A 23,503-nucleotide genomic window follows, 5' to 3' on the forward strand; every position below is an offset into this window, starting at 1 on the left:
TGAAAAAAAGAAACTTGATTTTTGGAAATTCTTTTAGGGAAAAAGAAGCAACAGATTATTTATTACCTGTTGTGTGAGGAGGTCTGCTTCTCGTTTTTGCCTTTCTCTGTAAAAGATAGGTTTTAAAATGTAATAAGGTACCAGCAAAACATTTAGAGGTTAACTATGGTCCTCACTGGTTGGTAAGTTGTGACCCCAAAGTCCTGATTATGGGCCCAAGTTTCCACATGATTTGCGCCTGATTTTTAGGAGCAACTGGTGGAGAACGGACTATCTTAGAAATCGCAATTCTCCACATTTTTTTTTCTGCAGTTCTAGTCAGGTAGAACAGTTCGACTTTGGAACAGAATTTTTTCTTCAAAAGGGGGCATGTCCGGCCACTGACGCCTGATTTGAAAGTTTCCACAGTGAAAACGTACTCCAAACTAAAGTAGAATGGAGCAAGTGAAGATTTTTGTAGAACTGAAAAAACCTGTTCTACACATTAAAAAAATCAGGCGCAGGTTACAAATTAGGCGTCCAGAACGTGGTGGGGGGGGAGGGAAGTCATTAAATTCTATAATAAATCCTTATTTATACTTCTACAAATATTATACAAATAAATCCAACCTGAATAAACATTTATAAGCAAAGAAAAGATTAAATAAACCATCTTCCTACCTATGTGAAAGTGCTTCAGGCAGGCCTTTCGGGACCGAAGGCTGAACGGGCCGGCCCGAGACTTCGGGCAGGGCCCGTCCCCAGCACCAGATTTACAGGTAGGTGGCGTTGGGTTGGGTCGGGTTAGGGAGGTTCGGGTCCAGGGAGAGGGGGGGGGGGGGGGGGAAGGGGAGAGAGGGAGAGGGGGGGGGAGGTCAGGTCGGATCCAGTCCGGGAGCGGGAGTCGGGTCCAGTGGGGGGGGGGGGGGTCGGGTCGGGGGGCGGGAGAGCGGGTCGGGTTGGGTCCAGTCGGGGGGGGCGGGGAGCGGGAACAGGAGCGCGGGGCGGGTCGGGTCCAGTCCGGGGGGGCGGGGAGCGGGAACAGGAGCGCGGGTCGGGTCGGGTCCAGTCGGGTGGGGGAAGCGGGTGTCGGGTCTGGTCCGGAGGCGGGGGGGGGGGGGGGGGAGCGGGTGTCGGGTCTGGTCAGGGGCGGGGAAGCAGGAGCTGGCCGTGGGAGGCAGCCTTATGCACGCAGCCCCAGTGAGGCCATTCAGCCAGGGCTAGGGGCTGCGTGCTTCGGGCCCCTCCCACACAGTTCGGCGCCTGGAGCTACTGCACTTGCGTGCCCACTGTAGCGCGCATGTGCAGAGATCCCGGCACTGTTTTCAGCGCAGGGACCTGGCTCCCCCCCCCCCCCCCCCCACAGCTCGTGTTGCGCTGCGCCGAGGGCCAGAGGACCAGCAGGTAGGTGGAGAATACCGATGATTTTTTTTAGGCGCACTTTGTGGCGCGAAAAACGGGCGTCCAGGTCGGGACTGCGCCGTTCAAGGCGCGTGTGGAAACTTGGGCCCTATGTGTCAATTCATTTAAATGGATGGAAGATTAAGGGCTGTGATTTCGTAATCAGCCAGTGGCCGATCAGGAAAACAATCCTCTAAAAACACAAAGGAAAGCGTGAAATTCATTCTTTTTAAATATGTCACCATGTGAATAGTAATTCACATTTCATGTTATAACTATGATTACATTTTCAATCTCACCAAATGTGTTGGCAGTATTCAACAAACTAGAAGTATGTTTAAGCAAATCTTCTACAGCAGCTAAGCTACAATGGACTTAAAATGCTTCGGGCTGGATTTTCCACTCCTGTGCGCCTCTGTTTTTGCCCAGAAGGACGGCCATGGCAGCGGTGCACTCTTCTGGGTGGACAGCCAGCTTCCAGCGCCCTGCCAGGGTTTTTGGGGCCGGTTTTGGCAGGGCACGGAGCATTACTGCCCAGAAGAGGCGAGCTGATGTGCAACGTCCCTAGTTGCAACACCGGCTCGATTTTTAGTTCCGACCGATCCGTAGCGCTGTGTAGCGTGCCCTGGTGGGAACCCCTGTGAAAGCAGGTGTTCCAAGCTGTAGCGGCTGCAGTGAAGTAAGTAATGCCGACCTCGGGTAAGTGTGATTGTTCTTTCTTTTTTTTGGCGATTTATGTTGTGGTGGCATGGGGTATGTATTGGAAATATTTTTGGTGGGTATTTTTCAGGTTTTTTTTTTTCTCCCAGGCCTCTCTTAGAGCATGCCCAGGCCAGCTGTTTAGCTCGGAATGTTTGCATTCTCAGCCGGCCTAGTGCCCTAAGAGTGGTATGCAATGCCTCCCTTAGTGCTCCACCCCAAAATCAGGGCCCAGCTGCTGAATTTTTCTCACTGAAGCGCAAACTTTCCAGGTGGTATGAGGACCACCCCACCGTCATTAACGCCTCAAAATCCTAAAAGCTGGAAATCCAGCACAAATACTCTTATCTGTAATCAGCAAGGCCATTTACTTATGGATTTCTAAACCTCCCCCCAATTGCTTTACATCTTTTACCCTTAGTTGTTGACCCCTCTGCCAAGGGAAACAGGTCCTTCCTATCCACTCTATCCAGGCCCCTCATAATTTTATACACCTCAATCAGGTCTCCTCTCAGCCTCCTCTGTTCCAAAGAAAACAGACCCAGCATCTCCAATGTGGTAAAGATCCAACAATCCCATGGAATTGAAACAAAAGTTAACTTTTCATCATAATACATTGACAATCACATACTGAAGATTCACTACCTTTCCTCTTAAAATAGTTTTTTTTTTAAAGTAAACAAAACAAAATTTGTTGGCTGCTGGGGCAAAATGACTAACCTTTCTTCTTGCTCTTTCCTTCTCTGCGCTTCTTCTTTCCGTCTTTTATTGTCAAGTAGTTGTTTATAGTGTCTGCGTGCCAGCTGACCTCGTCGGTGTGTCTGGAATATTATTGTGGAATTTCGCACACGGTGGAACTTTTTTCTCCAGAAGAAAGCTCGATAATTTTTCTGAATTATAACAACCATATCAAGCACCTTTTTGTACTGTTTCCTGTTTGGGTGAGAAAACCTTGTGCTTAAAAAAATATGAAGACACACCAGTTCACAGAGTAGTTTATTACACCTATTTTGTTTTAAAAAATTATAAATAAAGTTACTGGAAATATGTTTTACAATACGATATAACTGAATCGTGTATTTTGACTCCCATCTTACTATAAAAGAAACGATCAAACAAATTAGATTGTATCATCTGGTTAGAACATGGACTTAAATTGCTAATAAAATGGAAACAAATTCAGGCCATCTAGATATTAATTAAAGCACATTACACATTCAAAATTTTCATCCTTACCTTGCCAAATAGCCGAGGACATGAGCCTGTATGATCATAGCAGCTTTGCAAACCCCAACTTCACGCTGTTTCTCCAGCTTATGTTCAAGGGACTCACGTATGAAAACCTGTGTAGAGTATATGCAAGGCATGTTACTCTCCAGCATCAATCAATAGATCTTCCTGTAATTTCTGTTTGAGCCACCTGAAATAATGGTGATTTCCCATTAAAGATATACCTGTATTTCTCCTGAATTTCATAATAAGAACACAAGAATTCGGAGCAGGATTAGGCGATAGGGCCCTTCGAGCCTGCTCCGCCATTCAATAAGATCTTGGCTGATCTTCAACCTCAACTCCATTTACCTGCCAAATCGCCATATCCCTTGATTGCCCTAGAGTCCAAAAATCTATCTATCTCAGCCTTGAACATAGAGCATCCACAGCCCTTTGGGGTAGAGAATTCCAAAGATTTACAACCCTCTGAAAACAAATTTCTCCTCATCTCAGTCTTAAAAGGTCGACCTTTTATTCTGAGACTATACCCCTTAAATTCGGTCGCTTAGCGCCCCTGGAAAGGATCGGTGTGCCAATATCGACCGGGAGCATCGAGCCGGTGTACAACGCCCCCGGTTTCGACAGCCTTTCGATATTAGGTTGTAGCAGCACACGTAGTGCCCCGTGGAGACAGTGCCTTTGAAAGCTGCCATTCAGAGCTGTCCCAGGCACTACAGAAAGGCTTGCTCTCCCGGCCTAGCGCCCCAAGAGATGTGTGAAACGCTCCACTCTCCGGGTGCGACAACCAAACTTTTTGGCTGCCGTCGCAAACCATTTCCCAGCGCAAAATTTGCTGTATCGCCGCCATTCGCCCCAAGAAGCCTCCAAACTAATTTCCAACCCCTTAGACTCTCCAAGCTGAGGGAAACAACATCTCAGCATCTACCCTGTCAATCCCCTTCAGAATTTCATACGTTTCAATAAGATCACCTCTCATTCTTCTAAACTCCAGAGAGTTTAGAGCCAATCTACTCAATTTCTCCTTATATGACAACCCTCTCATCACAGGGATCAATCTAGTGAACCTTTGCTGCACCGCCTCTAAAGCAAGTATGTCCTATCTCAGATAAGGAGACCAAAACTGTGCACAGTACTCCAGGTGTGGTCTCACCAAAGCCTTGCACAATTGTAGCAAGACTTCCTTACTCTTATACTCTAAGCCCCTTGCAATAAAGGTCAACATGCCATTTGCCTTCCTAATTGCTGGCTGTACCTGCATGCTAACTTGCTGCGTTTCCTGTACGGGGGCACCTAAATCTCTCTGAACATCAACATTTAATAGTTTCTCACCATTTAAAAAATATTCTGTTTTTCTATTCTTCCTACCAAAGTGAATGTCACATTTTCTCACATTATATTCCATCTGCCAACTTATTGCCTTCTCACTTGACACATCTATATCCCTTTGCAGGCTCTGTGTCTCCTCACAGCTTACTTTCTCACCTAGTGTTGTATCATCAGCAAACTTGAATACATTGCACTCAGTCCCTTCATCTAAGTCATTGATATAGATTGTAAATAACAGATGCCCAAGCACTGATCCTTGCGGCTCCCCACCGGTTACAGCTTGCCAACCAGAAAATGACCTGTTTATCCCTACTCTGTTTTCAGTCCATTAACCAATCCTCTATCCATGCTAATATATTAGCCCCAAACCCATGAGCTCTTACCTTGCACAGCAAACTTTTAGGTGGCACAGTATTAATGTTTCAGTGTAAGGGGTGTCGCAGTTGTGTGGGGCGGACTGGTTGGGCCCGGTGCTCTTTACCTTTCCGCCGTTATTCATTGTTCGTAGGTTTACATGTAACCTTCAGGGCTGCTGACCGAGGGCCATGCGGCTCTTTGTCGGCCAGCGTGGACACGATGGGCCAAAATGGCCTCCTTCTGCGCTGTAAATTTCTATGTTATCGAATGCCTTTTGGAAATCCAAATATACTACATCCATTGATTTCCCATTATCTACCCTGCTAGTTACATCATCAAAAATCTCGAATAAATCTGTTAAACACGATTTCCCTTTCACAAAACCATGTTGACTCTGACTAACCAAAGTATGATTTTCTAAATGCCCTGTTACCACTGCCTTAATAATGGATTTAAGTATTTTCCCAACAATTGATGTCAAACTAACTGCCTTGTAGTTCCCTGTTTTCTTTCTCCCTCGTTTCTTGAATAGCAGGGTTATATTTGCTATCTTGCAATCTGCTGGGACCATTCTCGAATCTAGGGAATTTTGGCCGATCACAATCAATGCATCCACTATCTCTTTTAAAACCCTAGGATGTAGGCCATCAGGTTCTGGGTATTTGTCGATGTTTATTCCCATTAGTTTCTCAAGTACTTTTTCCTCTACGGATATTCATTATTTTAAGTTGCTCACTCTTATTAACCCCTTGATATGCTTTTTGTGTTTTCTACTGATTAAAAACAAGGGCATACAAAGTGGCCAAAACTAGTGGGAGGACAGAAAATTGGGAAGCTTTTAAAAGCCAGCAAAGAATGACTTAAAAAATGATTAAGCAAGGGAAGATAGACCATGAAAGTAAACTAGCACAAAATATAAAAACAGATAGTAAGAGTATAGTTTCTATAGGTGTATAAAAAAAGAAAAGAGTGGCTAAAGTAAATGTTGGTCCCTCAGAGGACGAGACCAGGGAATTAGTAATGGGGAACATGGAGATGGCAGAAACTCTAAACAAGTATTTTGTATCAGTTTTTACGGTAGAGGACACTAACAATATTCCAACAGTGTCAAGGGTCTATAGGGGGGAGGGAACGTAACACAATCTCAATCACTAAGGAGGTGGTGCTCAGTAAGATAATAGGACTAAAGGCAGATAAATCCCCTGGACCCGATGGGTCTTGAGAAGTAGCGGCAGGGATTGTGGATGCATTGGTTGTAATTTACCAAAATTCCCTGGATTCTGGGGAGGTCCCAGCAGATTGGCAAATTGCAAATGTAACACCCCTATTCAAAATAGGAGGCAGACAAAAAGCAGGAAACTATAGACCAGTTAGCCTAACATCTGTGGTTGGGAAACTGTTTGAGTCCATTATTAAAGTAGTAGTAACACGACATTTGGAAAAGCAAAATTTGGTCAGATAGAGTCAGCATGGATTTATGAAGGGGAAGTCATGTTTGACAAATTTGCTGGAATTCTTTGAGGATGTAATGAACAGGATGGATAAAGGGGAACCAGTGGATGTGGTGTATTTGGACTTCCAGAAGGCATTTGACAAGGTGCCACACAAAAGGTTACTGAACAAGATAAAAGTTCACGGGGTTGGGGGTAATATATTAGCAATGGATAGAAGATTGGCTGACAAACAGGAAACAGAGAGTCGGGATAAATGGTTCATTCTCTGGTTGGCAATCAGTAACTAGTGGGGTGCCACAGGGATCAGTGCTGGGACCCCAGCTATTTACAATCTATATTAACGACTTGGAAGAGGGGACTGAGTGTAACGTAGCCAAGTTTGCTGATGATACAAAGATGGGAGGAAGGGTAATGTGTGAGGAGGTCATAAAGAGGCTGTAGGAGGACATAGACAGGCTCAGTGAGTGGGCAAGAATCTGGCAAATGGAGTATAATGTTGGAAAGTCTGAGGTCATGCACTTTGGCAGAAAAAAATCAAAGAGCAAGTTATTATTTAAATGGAGAAAGATTGCAAAGTGCTCCAGTACAGCGGGACCTGGGGGTATTTCTGCATGAAACACAAAAGGATAGTATGCAAGATTTCATTGAAGTGATCAGGAAGGCCAATGAAATCTTGACCTTTATTGCAAAAGGGGATGGAGTATAAAAGCAGGGAAGTCTTGTTACAGCTGCACAGGGTATTGGTGGGGCCACACCTGGAATACTGCATGCAGCTTTGGTTTCCATATTTATGAAAGGATATACTTGCTGTGGAGGTAGTCCAGAGAAGGTTCACTCGGTTGATCCCGGGGTTGATTTATGAGGAAAGGTTGAGTAGGTTGGGACTTCCCTGCTTTTATACTCCATCCCCTTTGCAATAAAGGCCAAGATTCAATTGGCCTTCCTGATCACTTGCTGTATCTGCATGATATCCTTTTGTGAACAAGTAACCCCAGGTCCCGCTGTACTGCACCACTTTGCAATCTTTCTCCATTGGAATTCAGAAGAATGAGGGGTGATCTTATAGAAACGTATAAGATTATGAGGGGGCTTGACAAGGTGGATGCAGAGAGGATGTTTCCACTGGTGTGGGAGACTAGAACTAGAACTTAGAATAAGGGGCTGCCCATTTAGAATTGAGATGAGCGATTTCTTCTCTCAGAGGGTTGTGAATCTGTGGAATTCACAGCTTCAGAGAGCTGTGGAAGCTGGGACATTAAATAAATTTAAGACAGAAATAGACAATTTCTTAAACGATAAAGGGATAAGGGGTTATGGGGCATGGAAGCGGAGCTGAGTCCATGATCAGACCAGCCATAATCTTATTGAATGGTGGAACAGGCTTGAGGGGCCATATGGCCTACTCTTGCTCCTATTTCTTACGTTATGTTCTTATGCAAGATGAATATAAAATATTTGTTTAAAGTCTCTGCCATTTCCTTATTCCCATTATAATTTCACCTGTCTCACCAAACAAGGGAACAATGCTTACTTTTGCTACTCGCTTCCTTTTTACATACAATTTGAAGCTCTTACATTCTGTTTTTAATATTTCTTGCTAATTTACTCTCATTTTATTTTCTCCCTTTTTATCAACTTTTTGGTCATCCTTTGTTGGTTTCTAAAGCTCTCCGACTCCTCAGGCTTACTGCTATTGTTTGCTCCATTATAAACCTCTTCTTTTAATATAGAAAGTAAGCTTGATATCAGTACTCTGGGATGGGTCATGTAAATCGGAAATAAATTTAACTGTCCAGCGATAGCAACCACCTCCATTTCCCCCCCCCCCTCCCCAAAGTCTGGTCCATATTAATTAAAATTAATCAGTAGAATATGTCAAATGACAGCAGAATTTTTTTGAAATAACAATGGCTCTGTGTTTTGAATTAACCAGTGAACTCTGTCAAGATGAGTAGAAGACATCTAAAAGGTTTAATGAAAAAACAGTGACGTTTTTAAATTTACTGAGATACTGAGCCAAGGTTTACTAATTATTTTAACGAAGTCATATTTTACATGTGGGTGAATAAATAGTTCATCATAGAAGACCGATCAGGTTACTAAACAAAAATACATTTGCGAAGGGATTATGAAGAGGTGGTTTGTTTGAAAAAAATCAGGCGTTGATAATTTAAAAAAATGAAGGCTAGATGTTACTCTTACTGCTGTTCACTGGATAGCAGAACATAATTCACAGGGAAAAAAGATGTCTCGATTTACCTTTGTTTTCCCCAGCTGCCAATCTGTATTGGTGTCGTCATAGAAATGAAGTAGTGTAGCACACTTTTCCTTCAAATCATCTGGTTGCGAGAGATTCCTCATCAAGACTTTATACCTGAGGAGAGAAACCAACAAATAATTTTCATTTTTTTCTATTACATCATTTTACCTTGGGAGAACCCCTGACTTCCCAGGAGATATTTTATCCAATATACACACATTGGCAATATGATTAGGCAGAGTCAACATGATTTTATGAAAGTGAAATCGTGTTTGACAAATCTATTGAGAGTTTATTTTGAGGGTGTAACTAATAAGGGGGAACCAGTTGGATTTGGATTTTCAGAAGGCATTTGATAAGGTGCCAAACAAGAGATTGTTACACAAGATTAGGGCTTATGGGATTGAGGGTGATATATTAGCATGGATTGAGGATTGGTTAATGGACAGAAAACAGTGAGTAGGAATAAACGGGTCAGTTTCGGGTTGGCAGGCGATAACTAGTGAAGACCCACAAGGATCAGTGCTGCGGGACTCAGCTATTCGCAATCTATATCAATGATTTGGATGAGGGGACCAAATGTAATATATTTAAGTTTGCTGATGATATAAAGCTAGGTGGGAAAGTTAAGTTGTGAGGAGGATGCAAAGAGGCTGTAAAGGGATATAGAACAGATAAGTTATTGGGCAAGAAGGTGGCAGGTGGAGTATAATATGGGGAAGTGTGAAATTATCCACTTTGGTAGGTAGAATGGAAAAGCAGAATATTTTTTAAAAGGATGAGAGACTAGTAAATGTTGATTTGTAGAGGGATTTGGGTGTCCTTGTACACAAATCACAGAAAGCTAGCATGCAGGTACTGCAAGCAATTAGGAAGGCAAATGATATGTTAGCCTTTCAAAAAAAATCTTGCATTTATATAGCGCCTTTCATGACCTCAGGATATCCCAAAGAGCTTTACAGCCAATAAAGTACATTTATTGCAAGGGGGTTGGAATATAAGTGTAAGGAAGTCTTGGTGCAATTATACAGGTCTGCCGTGAGACCATACCTGGAGTACTGTGCAGTTTTGGTCTCCTTACCAAAGGAAAGATATTGCCTTAGATAAGACTTGCCTTAGATAAGACTTGCCTTAGATAAGACTTGCCTTTAACAAAAAATGATCCATAATCTCATGTTTTTAATTTTAAAGCTGGTACTTTATGAATTCATTGAACACTTAATCTGAATAAACAAGACATTAACTAACACCTTGATGAAAAAACGCTATTCATTTTCTCAGAATTAATGATCTAGAAGGGGAGGAATTAAATATTATTTTAACATTTTGAAAATAGCAAGTCCCATGATTTTTACACACACATGTATCTAAACATAATTGGGTTATTCCGCAATTCCAGCAGGGAAGCTGTTCTTAGAGGATGTGGATCATGGAATTATTCCTGTACAGCCAAAATCTGTCCTTTGTTGCTGTTGGTGATCGACCTTTGCGAATTGACTTGTGATATCTACACTGCTAATCTATCCTTATATGCAAATCTCATCACTTACAATCTTCAGCAACAATTATCTCTCAAACTTTAGGCATTATTTTCTTAAATATAAAATGAATATCAAAATATGGTCTGCAAGGAAGTGTGCTTGGAGTACCTCCACTCATATCCAACTAGTAGATGGGGGGGGGGGGGGGGGGTGGGGTGGTGGGGGGGGGGGATTTCCCTTTACAGCTTTCATATGGGATGTTCACAGTATTCATCCCAAATTAAAATTCTCAGAATTAAATGCTCCAAGGCCTCACCACACCCTATTTCTGTGACCTCCTCCAGATCTCTGCACTCCTCCAATTCTGGCCTCTTGTACATCCCCGATATCTGTCACTCCATCATTGGCGGTTGTGCCTTCAGCTGCCAAGGTCCTAAGCTCTGGAATTCCCAACCCTAAACTTCTCTACCCCTTTAAGATGCTCCCTTAAAATCTACCTCTTTGATCAAGTTTTTGGTCACCTGTCCGAATATCATTACGTGTCAAATTTTGTCTGATATCGTTCCTGTGAAGTGCCTTGGGACGTTTTAAGGACCGGATTTTCGGCTTTCGGGATTTTTCGTCGAAAATAGTAGCGATACGTGAAACTTACCGTTTTTAGGCCAAACTGTCGGCCTTTACGTCTGCATTGGTAAGGAAGGCGTTGCACAAGCATTCGCAGCGCAAAATGAGTGTTTCGGCAACTTTAGTCCGGGGACGCATGCGCTGCGAGAGGCGCCTTGGGAGGAGGGGGGTGGGGGCGGGGGAAATTCCAAAAAACATTCCAAAAACATTTACAAGACCCTTAACTATCTAATCACTGTAACAAAAAAAAACTTTAACTTACCTTTTGTGCAGGTTTTCATACTTACCGCTGCTGGCAGGGCTTGGAAGCTCCGCTGCAAACAGGTCCCCAAGGATCCCACCCGGGCTTTGCTTCTGGGTTTGCGTCGCGGAGGGTCAAATCGCGGCGAAAACCCAGTCGCAAACCTCAAAAACCCGACCCTAAAAGTGCTATATAAATTTAAGTTGTTGTATTATGGTATGGGATAGGATCAGTGCTAAACAATTGACTTTATTCAGGCTCAACTGAGATAAGTGTGCATAGACTAACTCTCTAAAACACGAAGTGAATAACTGATCGAGCAGTAATATGTGTAAATCTTGATCTACAAATAATACCTTGCATAAAAGTCCTCAAAGAGCCGTCTGACTGGGAATCCAGCTCGTCGTATTTTCACAGTTTCCAACATTCCTGAATATCTCAGCTGGTTTAACACCACTGTTTGATCGAACTGATCTGGCATCTGAAAGCAGAAAAAATGGGAACAGAGGATTAACATATTTGGCAGCAGGAATAGTGCAGTAATGCTAATAGCAACAGGAAACAATAATTGTCTGTCAATCTCCTGTTATTTGAAGTATGCTAGCTACTAATGGATTTTTATTTCATGATGTTCATTAAAACTGCAAAACTTCCTGAGCCTGAGTGTGGAAAAGGCACTGTACACAGAGGAGTGGGTAACAATGTTACTGTGTCACCAAGTCATCATCATGCCATTACAATTTACTTTCAGTCATAATTTAATGCTTTATAAAGATATTAAAAACAAATTCAGATAAATAACCTTTGTATTGGCGCAGATATGAAAGTATACAAAAGCAGGATCCCTAAAATTTCCCAATGTGACATTAGCCCATTAAAATGCACACGTTATTTGTGGTAGATTAAAGATCCTTCCAAAAAGATACACATAGCAGCTTTACAAATATGAATTAATATGCTTGAAAACACAAAGATGATTTATAATTACATAAAGATCAAGAGGCTAACTAAAGAAAGAGTAATAAGAACATAAGAATTAGGAACAGGAGTAGGCCATCTAGCCCCTCGAGCCTGCTCCGCCATTCAACAAGATCATGGCTGATCTGGCCGTGGACTCAGCTCCACTTACCCGCCTGCTCCCCATAACCCTTAATTCCCTTATTGGTTAAAAATCTATCTATCTGTGACTTGAATACATTCAATGAGCTAGCCTCAACTGCTTCCATGGGTAGAGAATTCCACAGATTCACAACCCTCTGGGAGAAGAAATTCTTTCTCAACTCAGTTTTAAATTGGCTCCCCCATATTTTGAGGCTGTGCCCCCTAGTTCTATTCACCCCGACCAGTGGAAACAACCCCTCTGCCTCTATCTTGTCGATCCCTTTCATTATTTTAAATGTTTCTATAAGATCACCCCTCATCCTTCTGAACTCCAACGAGTAAAGACCCAGTCTACTCAATCTATCATCAGAAGGTAACCCCCTCATCTCCGGAATCAGCCGAGTGAATCGTCTCTGTACCCCCTCCAAAGCCAGTATATCCTTCCTTAAGTAAGGCGACCAAAACTGCACACAGTACTCCAGGTGCGGCCTCATCAGTACCCTATACAGCTGCAGAAGGACCTCCCTGCTTTTGTACTCCATCCCTCTCGCAATGAAGGCCAACGTTCCATTCGCCTTCCTGATTACCTGCTGCACCTGCAAACTAACTTTTTGGGATTCATGCACAAGGACCCCCAGGTCCCTCTGCACCGCAGCATGTTGTAATTTCTCCCCGTTCAAATAGTATTCTCTTTTTGTTTTTTTTCCCCCCAAGGTGGATGACCTCACACTTTCCGACATTGTATTCCATCTGCCAACCTTAGCCCATTCGCTTAACCGATCTAAATCTCTTTGCAGCCTCTCTGTGTCCTCTACACGACCCGCTTTCCCACTAATCTTTGTGTCATCTGCAAATTTTGTTGCACTACACTCTGTCCCCTCTTCCAGGTCATCTATGTATATTGTAAACAGTTGTGGTCCCAGCACCGATCCCTGTGGCACACCACTAACAACCGATTTCCAACCCGAAAAGTACCCATTTATCCCGACTCTCTGCTTTCTGTTAGCCAGCCAATTCTCTATCCATGCTAATACATTTCCACCGACCCCTCATACCTTTATCTTCTGCAGTAACCTTTTGTGTGGCACCTTATTGAATGCCTTTTGAAAATCTAAATACACCACATCCATCGGTACACCTCTATCCACCATGCTCGTTATATCCTCAAAGAATTCCAGTAAATTAGTTAAACATGATTTCCCCTTCATGAATCCATGCTGCGTCTGCTTGATTGCACTATTCCCATCTAGATGTCCTGCTATTTCTTCATTAATGATAGTTTCAAACATTTTCCCCACTACAGATGTTAAACTAACCGGCCTATAGTTACCTGCCTTTTGTCTGCCCCCTTTTTTAAAACAGAGGCGTTACATTAGCTGCTTTCCAATCCGCTGGTACCTCCCCAGAGTCCAGAGAATTTTGGTAGATTATAACGAATGCATGTGCTATAACTTCCGCCATCTCTTTTAATACCCTGGGATGCATTTCATCAGGACCAGGGGAATTGTCTAACTTGAGTTCCATTAGCCTGTCCAGCACTACCCCCCTAGTGATAGTGATTGTCTCCAGGTCCTCCCTTCCCACATTCCTGTGACCAGCAATTCTGGCATGGTTTCTGTGTCTTCCACTGTGAAGACCGAAGCAAAATAATTGTTTAAGGTCTCAGCCATTTCCACATTTCCCATTATTAAATCCCCCTTCTCATCTTCTAAGGGACCAACATTTACTTTAGTCACTCTTTTCCATTTTATATATCTGTAAAAGCTTTTACTATCCGTTTTTATGTTTTGCGCAAGTTTACCTTCATAATCTATCTTTCCTTTCTTTATTGCTTTCTTAGTCATTCTTTGCTGTCGTTTAAAATTTTCCCAATCTTCTATTTTCCCACTAACCTTGGCCACCTTATACGCATTGGCTTTTAATTTGATACTCTCCTTAATTTCCCTGGTTATCCACGACTGGTTATCCCTTCTCTTACTGCCCTTCTTTTTCATTGGAATATATTTTTGTTGAGCACTATGAAAGAGCTCCTTAAAAGTCCTCCACTGTTCCTCAATTGTGCCACCGTTTAGTCTGTGTTTCCATTCTACTTTAGCCAACTCTGCCCTCATCCCACTGTAGTCCCCTTTGTTTAAGAATAGTATGCTCGTTTGAGACACTACTACCTCACCCTCAATCTGTATTACAAATTCAACCATACTGTGATCACTCATTCCGAGAGGATCTTTTACTAGGAGATCGTTTATTATTCCTGTCTCATTACACAGGACCAGATCTAAGATAGCTTGCTGCCTTGTAGGTTCTGTAACATACTGTTCTAAGAAACAATCCCGTATGCATTCTATGAATTCCTCCTCCAGGCTACCCCGTGCGATTTGATTTGACTAATCGATATGTAGGTTAAAATCCCCCATGATTACTGCCGTTCCTTTTTGACATGCCTCCATTATTCCCTTGATTATTGCCCGCCCCACCGTGAAGTTATTATTTGGGGGCCTATAAACTACGCCCACCAGTGACTTTTTCCCCTTACTATCTCTAATCTCCACCCACAATGATTCAACATTTTGTTCATTCGAGCCAATATCGTCTCTCACAACTGCCCTGATATCATCCTTTATTAACAGAGCTACCCCACCTCCTTTCCCTTCTTGTCTATCTTTCTGAATTGTCAGATACCCTTGTATGTTTAATTCCCAGTTTTGGCCACCCTGCAACCATGTTTCTGTAATGGCCACCAAATCATACCCATTTGTAATGATTTGTGCCGTCAACTCATTTACTTTATTTCGAATGCTGTGTGCGTTTAGGTAGAGTGTTTTAATACTAGTTTTTAATCCATGATTTTTAGTTTTGACCCCTCCTGCAGCCCCTATACATTCAGTGGCCCTTTTTGTTTTTTGCCTTGGGTTTCTCTGCCCTCCACTTTTACTTATCTCCTTTCTGACTTTTGCTTGTGTCTCCTTTTTGTTTCCCTGCATTGGTTCCCACCCTCCTGCCACATTAGTTTAACTCCTCCCCAACAGCAAACACTCCCCCTAGGACATTGGTTCCGGTCCTGCCCAGGTGCAGACCGTCCGGTTTGTACTGGTCCCACCTCCGCCAGAACCGATTCCAATGTCCCAGGAATTTGAATCCCTCCCTGCTGCACCACTGCTCAAGCCACGTATTCATCTGAGCTATCCTGCGATTCCTACTCTGACTAGAACGTGGCACTGGTAGCAATCCTGAGATTATTACTTTTGAGGTCCTACGTTTTAATTTAGCTCCTATCTCCTTAAATTCATCTCGTAGGACCTCATCCCTTTTTTTTAACCTATATCGTGGTACCAATGTGCACCACGACAACTGGCTGTTCACCCTCCCTTTTCAGAATGTCCTGCACCCGCTCCGAGACATCCTTGACCCTTGCACCAGAGAGGCAACATACCATCCTGGAGTCTCGGTTGCGGCCGCAGAAACGCCTATCTATTCCCCTTACAATCGAATCCCCTGTCATTATCGCTCTCCCACTCTTTTTCCTGCCCTCCTGTGCAGCAGAGCCAGCCACGGTGCCATGAACTTGGCTGCTGCTGCCCTCCCCTGATGAGTCATCCCCCTCAACAGTACTCAACGTGGTCTGTCAGGAGCTGGAGGCGGATACACTTCCCGCACACGTAGTCGTCAGGGACACTGGAGGCGTCCCTGAGTTCCCAATCGGCTAGTAGAGCCTGTTAGAGACCAAAAAGGTAACCTGTGTGCGGAGGCAGAAGATATGGGTATGGTTCTTAAATGAATACTTTGTTGCTATCTTCACAAGAGAGTTGGATGATGCAGACATTGTAGTTAATGAGCAGGAGTGTGAAATATTAGATGATATAAACATGGCGAGACAGAAAATATTAAATGATTTAGCATCTTTGAAAGTAGATAAATTGCCAGGTCTGGATGAAATGTATGCCAGGCTGGTATGAGAAGCAAAGGAGGAAACAGCGGAGGCTCTAACCATTATCTTCCAATTCTTTCTGACTACAGGTGTGGTGCAGGAGGACTGGAGGATTGCTAACGTTGCATGTTGTTTAGAAAGGGATAGACCCGAGTAATTACAGGCCAGTCAGCCTAACCTCGGTGGTGGGAAAATTATTGGAAAAATTTCTGAACAACAGGATAAATCTTCATTTAGAAAGACATGGATTAATTAAGGACAGTCAACGTGGATTTGTTAAGGGAAGGTCATGCCTGACTAACTTGATTGAATTCTTTGAGGAGGTAACAAGGAGGGTCGACGAGGGTAGCGCGGTTGACGTGGTCTACATGGATTTTAGCAAGGCTTTTGACAAGGTCCCACATGGCAGACTGGTCAGAAAAGTAAAAGCCCATGGGATCCAAAGGAAAGTGGCAAGTTGGATCCAAAATTGGCTCAGTGGCAGGAAGCAAAGGATCATGGTCGACACGTGTTTTTGTGACTGGAAGGCTGTTTCAAGTGGTGCTCTGCAGTGCTCAGTACTAGGTCCCTTACTTATTGTGGTTTGTGTCAATGATTTAGACATTTGCAAATGATACAAAAATTGGCTGTGTGGCTGATAGCTGTAGACTACAGGAAGATATCAATGGACTGGTTAAGCGGCAGGAAAATGTCAAATGGGATTTAATCTGGAGAATTGTAGGCTAATGCATTTGGAAAGGTCTAAAAAGGCAAGGGACTACACAATGTATGGTGGGATACGGAGATGTGTAGAGGAACAGAAGTACCTTGGAGTGCATGTCCACAGATCCCTGAAGGTAGCAGAACAGGCAGATCATGTGTTTAAGGCGGCCAACGGGATACTTTCCTTTACTAGCTGAGGCATAGAATACAAGAGCAGGGAGGTTATGCTTGAACTGTATAAAACATTACTTAGGTTCAGCTAGAGTAGTGAGAATATAAGTTGTGAGGAGGATGCAAAGAGGCTGCAACAGGCTAAGTGAGTGGGCAAGAATGTGGCAAATGGAATATAATGAGAAAAAATGTGAAGTTATCCACTTTGGTAGGAAAAATACAAAAGCTGAGAGATTGGGAAATGTTCGTGTTCTGAGGTACCTGGGTGTCCTTGTACATGAATCACAAAGTTAACAAGCAATTAATAAAGCAAATGGTATGTTGGCCTTTATTACAAGAGGATGAGAGTGTGAGTAAAGATGTCTTATTGCAATTATATAGGGCCCTGGTGAGACTAAATTTAGGGCTAGGTTTTCAGCTTTTTAGGATTTCGCCCGTCTCTGGGCGCAAATCGCGGCGAAATCAAAATTTTAGCCGGGTTAGCGTTAGCACCAGAGCGCTCAACTTTCGCCAAATGAAAGTTCACAATGGGCGTTAGCGCCAACTTCGGCATTGCACGACAAAATGTGCGTGCCGGAGCCAAAAGTTCCGACCACTAAAAAAAAAATTGATCGTTCTGTGCATGCGCAAAGTGTGCTGTCCAATCACAAACTCTAATGCAGGGCATGGCCATGCACATGCGCAGTACATTCAGAGCTGAACCAGCCATTTTATTATTCAATTTTGATGATGGAGGAGCAGGCAACGTGTGAGACGATTTACACAGGAGGCTAACGAAGCTCTTGTGAGGGGCTGTGAAGAGGAGATGGTAGGAACTACACAGGAGGCATGGATCTAGACCCCTACCAGCAATTTTTAACAGAATCTGGAGGGAGATAGTTGAGGAGGTCTCTGCCTCCGACACTGTGATAAGGACTGCCACACAGTGCCAGAAAAAGTTCAATGATTTTGAGAGGGTCGATAGAGGGAGTACAATTTTTATTCATGCACTCCTTTATTACTTAAATTATAAATCTGACACACCATTTGCTCTCATGCTGTTGCTGTCTCTGAGCACTCTGGGTTGCCTCCTAAAATGCATGACGTATAGGGTGCCACACTAAGCCTACCTATTTGCCATGAATGATCTTTACACATTATTAAGATTGCTTTCTGAGATCTCATAAAATGTTTCTGCACTTTGATGTCCTCCTGATGAACCACGTGCAACTTCGAAGGCCATTAAATAGAGGACAGACATTCAGATAGTATGGTATAAGTGCTTTGGTGGCTGTGTGTGCCACAAGGGCAGATGGAATGTCTGGTAATCATTCCCATTTTAATCTTTGCAGGCAAAGAAGTCCCACAACCGCCGCGGACAGGTGGGTTCCACCTCTCACCCTACCACTTACAGACCTGGAGGATCGAGTGGCAGGCCTCATCAGCATCTCAGGTCGGGCAACTGTCAGTGGTGGCGCTGACCCCCACTTGCATCCTGAAAGTAAGTCCTGCACACTCCCTGGGCTGGGTTGGGCAATGTTTCTGGACTAGATAGAATGGAGTAGCGGCAGTCCTTTAAATGAGCCTGTGCTGTGTGACCTTCCTCATGTCACCCTGCCCCCTCCCCTGCTGCTAACCACTCGTCTGTTGCTTCCGATGACCAGTCACAGGGATCGAATCCCTGGGATCAACCCTCCACGTCAGCCCATCATGTGGAGGAGGAGGAGGAATTTGAGGAAGAGGAGTTGACAGAGCAGCCGACTCCAGGACCGGGGCGGGGGGTGGGGGTGGGTGCAGTGGACAGATGTAGTCTACACCGCTTTTACCACTGGTCTGAGGATGATGTTACATTTCCAGGCTTTGAGATCTCTGAGGCTTCTGGGTCTAGTAACGTGCAATAATGCAGTTCTGGGGTCAAATCCCATATGCCATCTCTCCGGAGGGTGAGTTGGCAAAGACGGTCTGCTGACAGACAGGCAGACGTGGAACTGGACATGGTGGGACTGTCACCAGTCAGCTCCTTGATGTCTTGGGTAGGATTCCCGCGACCATCGAGAATCTCACTGCAACCGTAACGGAGATAGGTTCACTTTCAAACAAAGCGTTCAATTATGAGTGGCTGACATAAGGCTTTTGTAGCGGCAAAATTTCCATGATGCCTCCTCTGTGGGTGTGGTAGTATGGGTTCCTCGCCAGGCTCCTCTTTCTCACCATCCTCCTCCTCCCCTTTCTCCTGAGGTGGTCCTGCAATTCCCATTGGCAAATCCGGTCCCCTCATGATGGCTAAGTTGTGTAGCATGCAGCACACCACAATGAACTCAGAGACCTGCTGAGGGGAGTATTGCAAGCTGCCTCCAGAGTGATCCAGGCATCAAAATGCTGCTCGAGTACTCCAATTGTCTGTTCGACGATGTTGCATGTGGTTGCTTGGCTCTCATTATAGCGATGCTTGGCTTCTGTCTGAAGGTTCTGGAGGGGGGTCATGAGCCAGGTGGCGAGGCCGTAAAATTGTCCCCCAGCATCCAGCTCTGGCCTTGAGATTGATGCCGGAACAGGCCTGAGACAGTGCTCTCACGCAAGATGAAAGCATCATGGATGCTCCCTGGATATTGGCCATTGACTGCCATGATGCATTGAGTATGGTCACAGACAATCTGTACGTTCATGGAGTGGAATCCCTTTCGGCTTCAGTAAACCTCTGGATTCTGTAAAGGAGCTCGCAGGGTGATGTGCATAGAGTCAAGGGCACCCTGAATCTTGGGGAAGCCAGCAAATCTTCCAAAACCTACAGCCCTCTCATTCTGTGCCTCCTTGGTCATTGGGAAGTTTATAAAGTCCATCCTGCATGTGTACAGTGCAGTCATCATCATAGTGAGGATGACTTGCTTCCATGCCAAAAAGGAATGAGTTCACAGGTGTTTCAATGAAGGACCTAATATTCCAGATCCCGAACTACATCTTGGAGGATGCCGGTGCTTGGATTTTTTTAACGTATGGTGGCCATTGCACACCAGCCACCACACGGCTTGACAGAGCTAGGTCTTGGTCCAGTGGCAAGGATTAACCAAGACGACTGGAGACCAGCTCTGCTGCACGGACCGAACACGCACACATATCACAGTTTGGGCTGGCCCATGCTGCCCCTGAGCCCTTGCCTCTTCTGGGCCCCAGACTCGCACCTCTCCTGGGCCCCGATCACATCCCTGCAGTGCAGTGCGGTGAATGCAGCAATGTGTAGTGCGCTGCAAGATGGAGCATATGTCCCCCGCTGATGCCTGAAAGGAGCTGGAGGCATAGAAGGCAAGTGCAGCAGACACCTTAACCTCAATGGGCAGTGCAGTCCTGGTGTCGTTGGTAGGCTGCAGGTCTGTCTGTACGAGCTGGCATATCTCTTTCAGCACTTCTTTTCGGAGGCACAGCCTTCTAACACACTGTGCCTCAGAGAGATGCAAGTATGTGCGATGTTCCCTGTAAGGTCATTGGGGGCAAGTCCTCCTCCCCATACATCTGCGATCTCTTTGATTACGTTAATAATGATCAATAAGCTTTCTTGCAGCTCGATGCCGTATAAATATAGCAGCCAGAAATAATGGCTGACACAGTATAGTCCCCATCTTTTAAAATGTCCTTAAATATCCTTTAAAACAAACAATAAAGCGTTCTTCTTCCAATACTTTTAATCAATCAGAACTCCGACTTTCTCCATTGTTTCTCAAGATGGCGTCGTTAGCGCCTGGTGCACCTGGGGTGTGACTGCTTTTTGCTGGTGATATGGCCGAAAATTCCGCCCGGGGCGCTAGTGCAGCGCTGTACAATGCTTTATGTCATCCAAACAGTGAAAACAGCGGGCGGGCGCAAAATTTTAGCAGCATCACAAAACCATTGTCGAACGTTCCGCCCGGGCTCAAAATCTTGTGTGCCTCGTTTTGCGCCAAAAAAAATGTTTTTTGTGCCCTACCCAGGCGTTAAACGGTGGGCAAATTAGCCAAAACTCCAGCCCTTGGAGTATTGTGTACAGTTTTGGGGTCCAAAATTGCCCACCGCCGGAAGTGCAGCACACCTACCCTGTTTCAGATGTTTTTACCAGCGCAGTTGATGCGGTGGCCTCTTCAGCGAAATTCTACTCTTTGTTTTTTTTTCCAGCGGCCCAGAAGTCGGTCATAATGGGGGCAGAAGTGCAATGGTGAGCAGAAGTTCACACCCGAGAGGGGCGGAAGTTGGGGGCGGGTGGACTGTCCTCCGCTGTCACTCATCAGCGTAGCGCTGATGACGTAATTGTACTAGCGCGTCACCATGTCTCTCCCCTTCACTTAAAGGATATAGCTGCTGCCATTATTTAAGTTATGTCCACTGGGCCGACAGTACCAGGCCTTAAGGGAAGGGGCAATTTTGGCCCCTTGGTCTCTTTACCCAAGGAAGGATATACTTTCCATAGAGGGAGTGCAACAAAGGTTCACTAGACTGATTCCTGGGATGGGGGGAGGAGGTGATTTGGGGGTGGGGGAGGGAAATTGTCCTATGAGGAGAGATTGAGTATATTAGGCCTAAATTCTCTGGAGTTTAGAAGAATGAGAGGCGATCTCATTGAAACATACTAAATTCTTAGAGCTTGACAGCATAGATGCAGGGAAGATGCTTCACCTAGCTGGGGAGTCTAGAACCAGGGGATCACAGTCTCAGAATAAGGGGTTGCCATTTAGGATTGAGATGAGGAGAAATGTCTTCACTCAGAGGATGGTGAATCTTTGGAATTGTCTACCCCAGAGGGCTGTGGAAGCTCAGTTGTTGAGCATATTCAAGACAGAGATTGATGGATTTTTGGATATTGAAGGAATCAAGGGATTAGGGGATAGAGCAGGCAAGTGGAGTTGAGGTAGAAGATCAGCCATGATCTCACTGAATGGCAGAGCAGCCTCGAGTGGCCAAATGGATGATTCCTGCTCCTATTTCTTCTGTTCTAATGAAAGATTTGGTAAGCTGAGGTTGTTTTCTTTGGAACAGAGGAGGCTGAGGGGAGATTTACTTGAGATGTGTAAAATTAGGAGCGGCCTAGATAGAATGGATAGGAAGGACCTACTTCCCTTAGCAGAGAGGTCAATAACCAGGGGGTATAGATTTAAAGTAATTGATAGAAGGATTAGAGGGGCATTGAGGAGAATTTTTTTTACCCAGAGGTTGGTGGGGGTCTGAAACTCACTGCCTGAAAGGGTGGTAGAGGCAGAAACCCTCATCACATTTAAAAAGTGCTTGGATATGCACTTAAAGTGCCGTAATCTACACGGCTACAGACCAAGAGCTACAAAGTGAGATTTGGCTGGATAGCTCTTTTTTGGCCGACACAGACATGATGGGCCAAATGGCCTCTTGTACCGTAAACTTGTTCTATGATTCTTCTTCTATGAAAAGGTGCAAATAAAAACTAAGAGCTTGTTCCCAGTGGGAAAGAGAAACTGAGCACCATTCACCCAGTAATAGCTTTTAAACATGAAAGTGTTAATAATAATAAACAACTGAAAGGTTTTTTTCTCTACACTGCTTCACAGTCATTTATCCATCATCCTTCCTTCATTATTCATTGACCTATGCAATCAATCAGGCAAACAAAGGACTTGAACCTGCTTATAGCAGGTGACTGACCCGGGAAAATATACCTTTGTCCAATGCTTTGCTGCTTTCCTGAGAGAAAAAAAATGTCATTTCTCTGTCAATAGATGTGCAATTGCTGCTTACTTGGAAAGAGAAGTTTAGCAGCACAATGAGAGCTCATGTAGTTCAACAACATCTTGCACACAAAATATAATAAACTATAAATAACTAATTTTGCACACGAATCAGTGATTTTAATTTTCTTAACTCTTTATCCAACTTGGGTAACAACACATTCAGATTGATAATATGGCTGTTCCTCTGCATTTTCCCTCCACATTTTTTTTTTTGGGAGTACAGCAAAAGTGAATCCTCTGACCTAGATCGGTTATCTGCTGGCACACAAAGCCAGGAATGTGAAAACACATTAATGGGCACCTGAACATACTTTTGTCATTCAGCAACTGGGGGTAGCATTATGCTCGATTCTTGATTTAGTCAGTTATTTAACACAATAGTAAAATCTGAACTCAATCTTAAAATGAAACACAGAGAGTCTCCTAACATACTGCAACCCACAGGGCACTGTCCACCTTAAATGCATACATAAGCATATAAGAAATAGGGGCAGTAGGCGGCCATTTGGCCCCTCGAGCCTGCTCCGCCATTCAATAAGATCATGGCTGACCTGATCATGGACTCAGCTCCACTTCCCTGCCTGCTCCCCATAACCCTCTACTCCTTTATCTCTCAAAAATCTGTCTATATCTGCCTTAAATATAGTCAATGACCCAGCCTCCACAGCTCTCTGGGGCAGAGAATTCCATAGAGTTACAACCCTCTGAAAGAAGAAATTTCTCCTCATCTCAGTTTTAAATGAGCGGCCCCTTATTCTAAGACTATGTCCCCTAGTTTTAGTTTCCTCTATGAATGGAAATATCCTCTCTACATCCACCTTGTCGAGCCCCCGCATTATCTTTTAAG

General features: G+C 44.2%; 1 protein-coding gene across 1 annotated transcript in view; it reads right to left on the reverse strand.

Moving 5' to 3' along the window:
• myo10 (myosin X) overlaps positions 1–23,503 on the reverse strand; it is a 445,108-nt gene that overhangs the window by 110,680 nt on the left and 310,925 nt on the right. The window contains exons 20-24 of the mRNA XM_070880183.1: positions 11,412–11,536; positions 8,709–8,823; positions 3,316–3,422; positions 2,800–3,012; positions 67–106 (exon numbers count right to left, since the gene is read on the reverse strand). Of these exons, the coding sequence (XP_070736284.1) occupies positions 67–106; positions 2,800–3,012; positions 3,316–3,422; positions 8,709–8,823; positions 11,412–11,536 (600 nt within the window). The remainder of the gene's footprint in view (positions 1–66; positions 107–2,799; positions 3,013–3,315; positions 3,423–8,708; positions 8,824–11,411; positions 11,537–23,503) is intronic.

Source organism: Pristiophorus japonicus, chromosome 5 (assembly GCF_044704955.1).
Source record: "Pristiophorus japonicus isolate sPriJap1 chromosome 5, sPriJap1.hap1, whole genome shotgun sequence".
NCBI classification, from domain to species: domain Eukaryota; kingdom Metazoa; phylum Chordata; class Chondrichthyes; family Pristiophoridae; genus Pristiophorus; species Pristiophorus japonicus.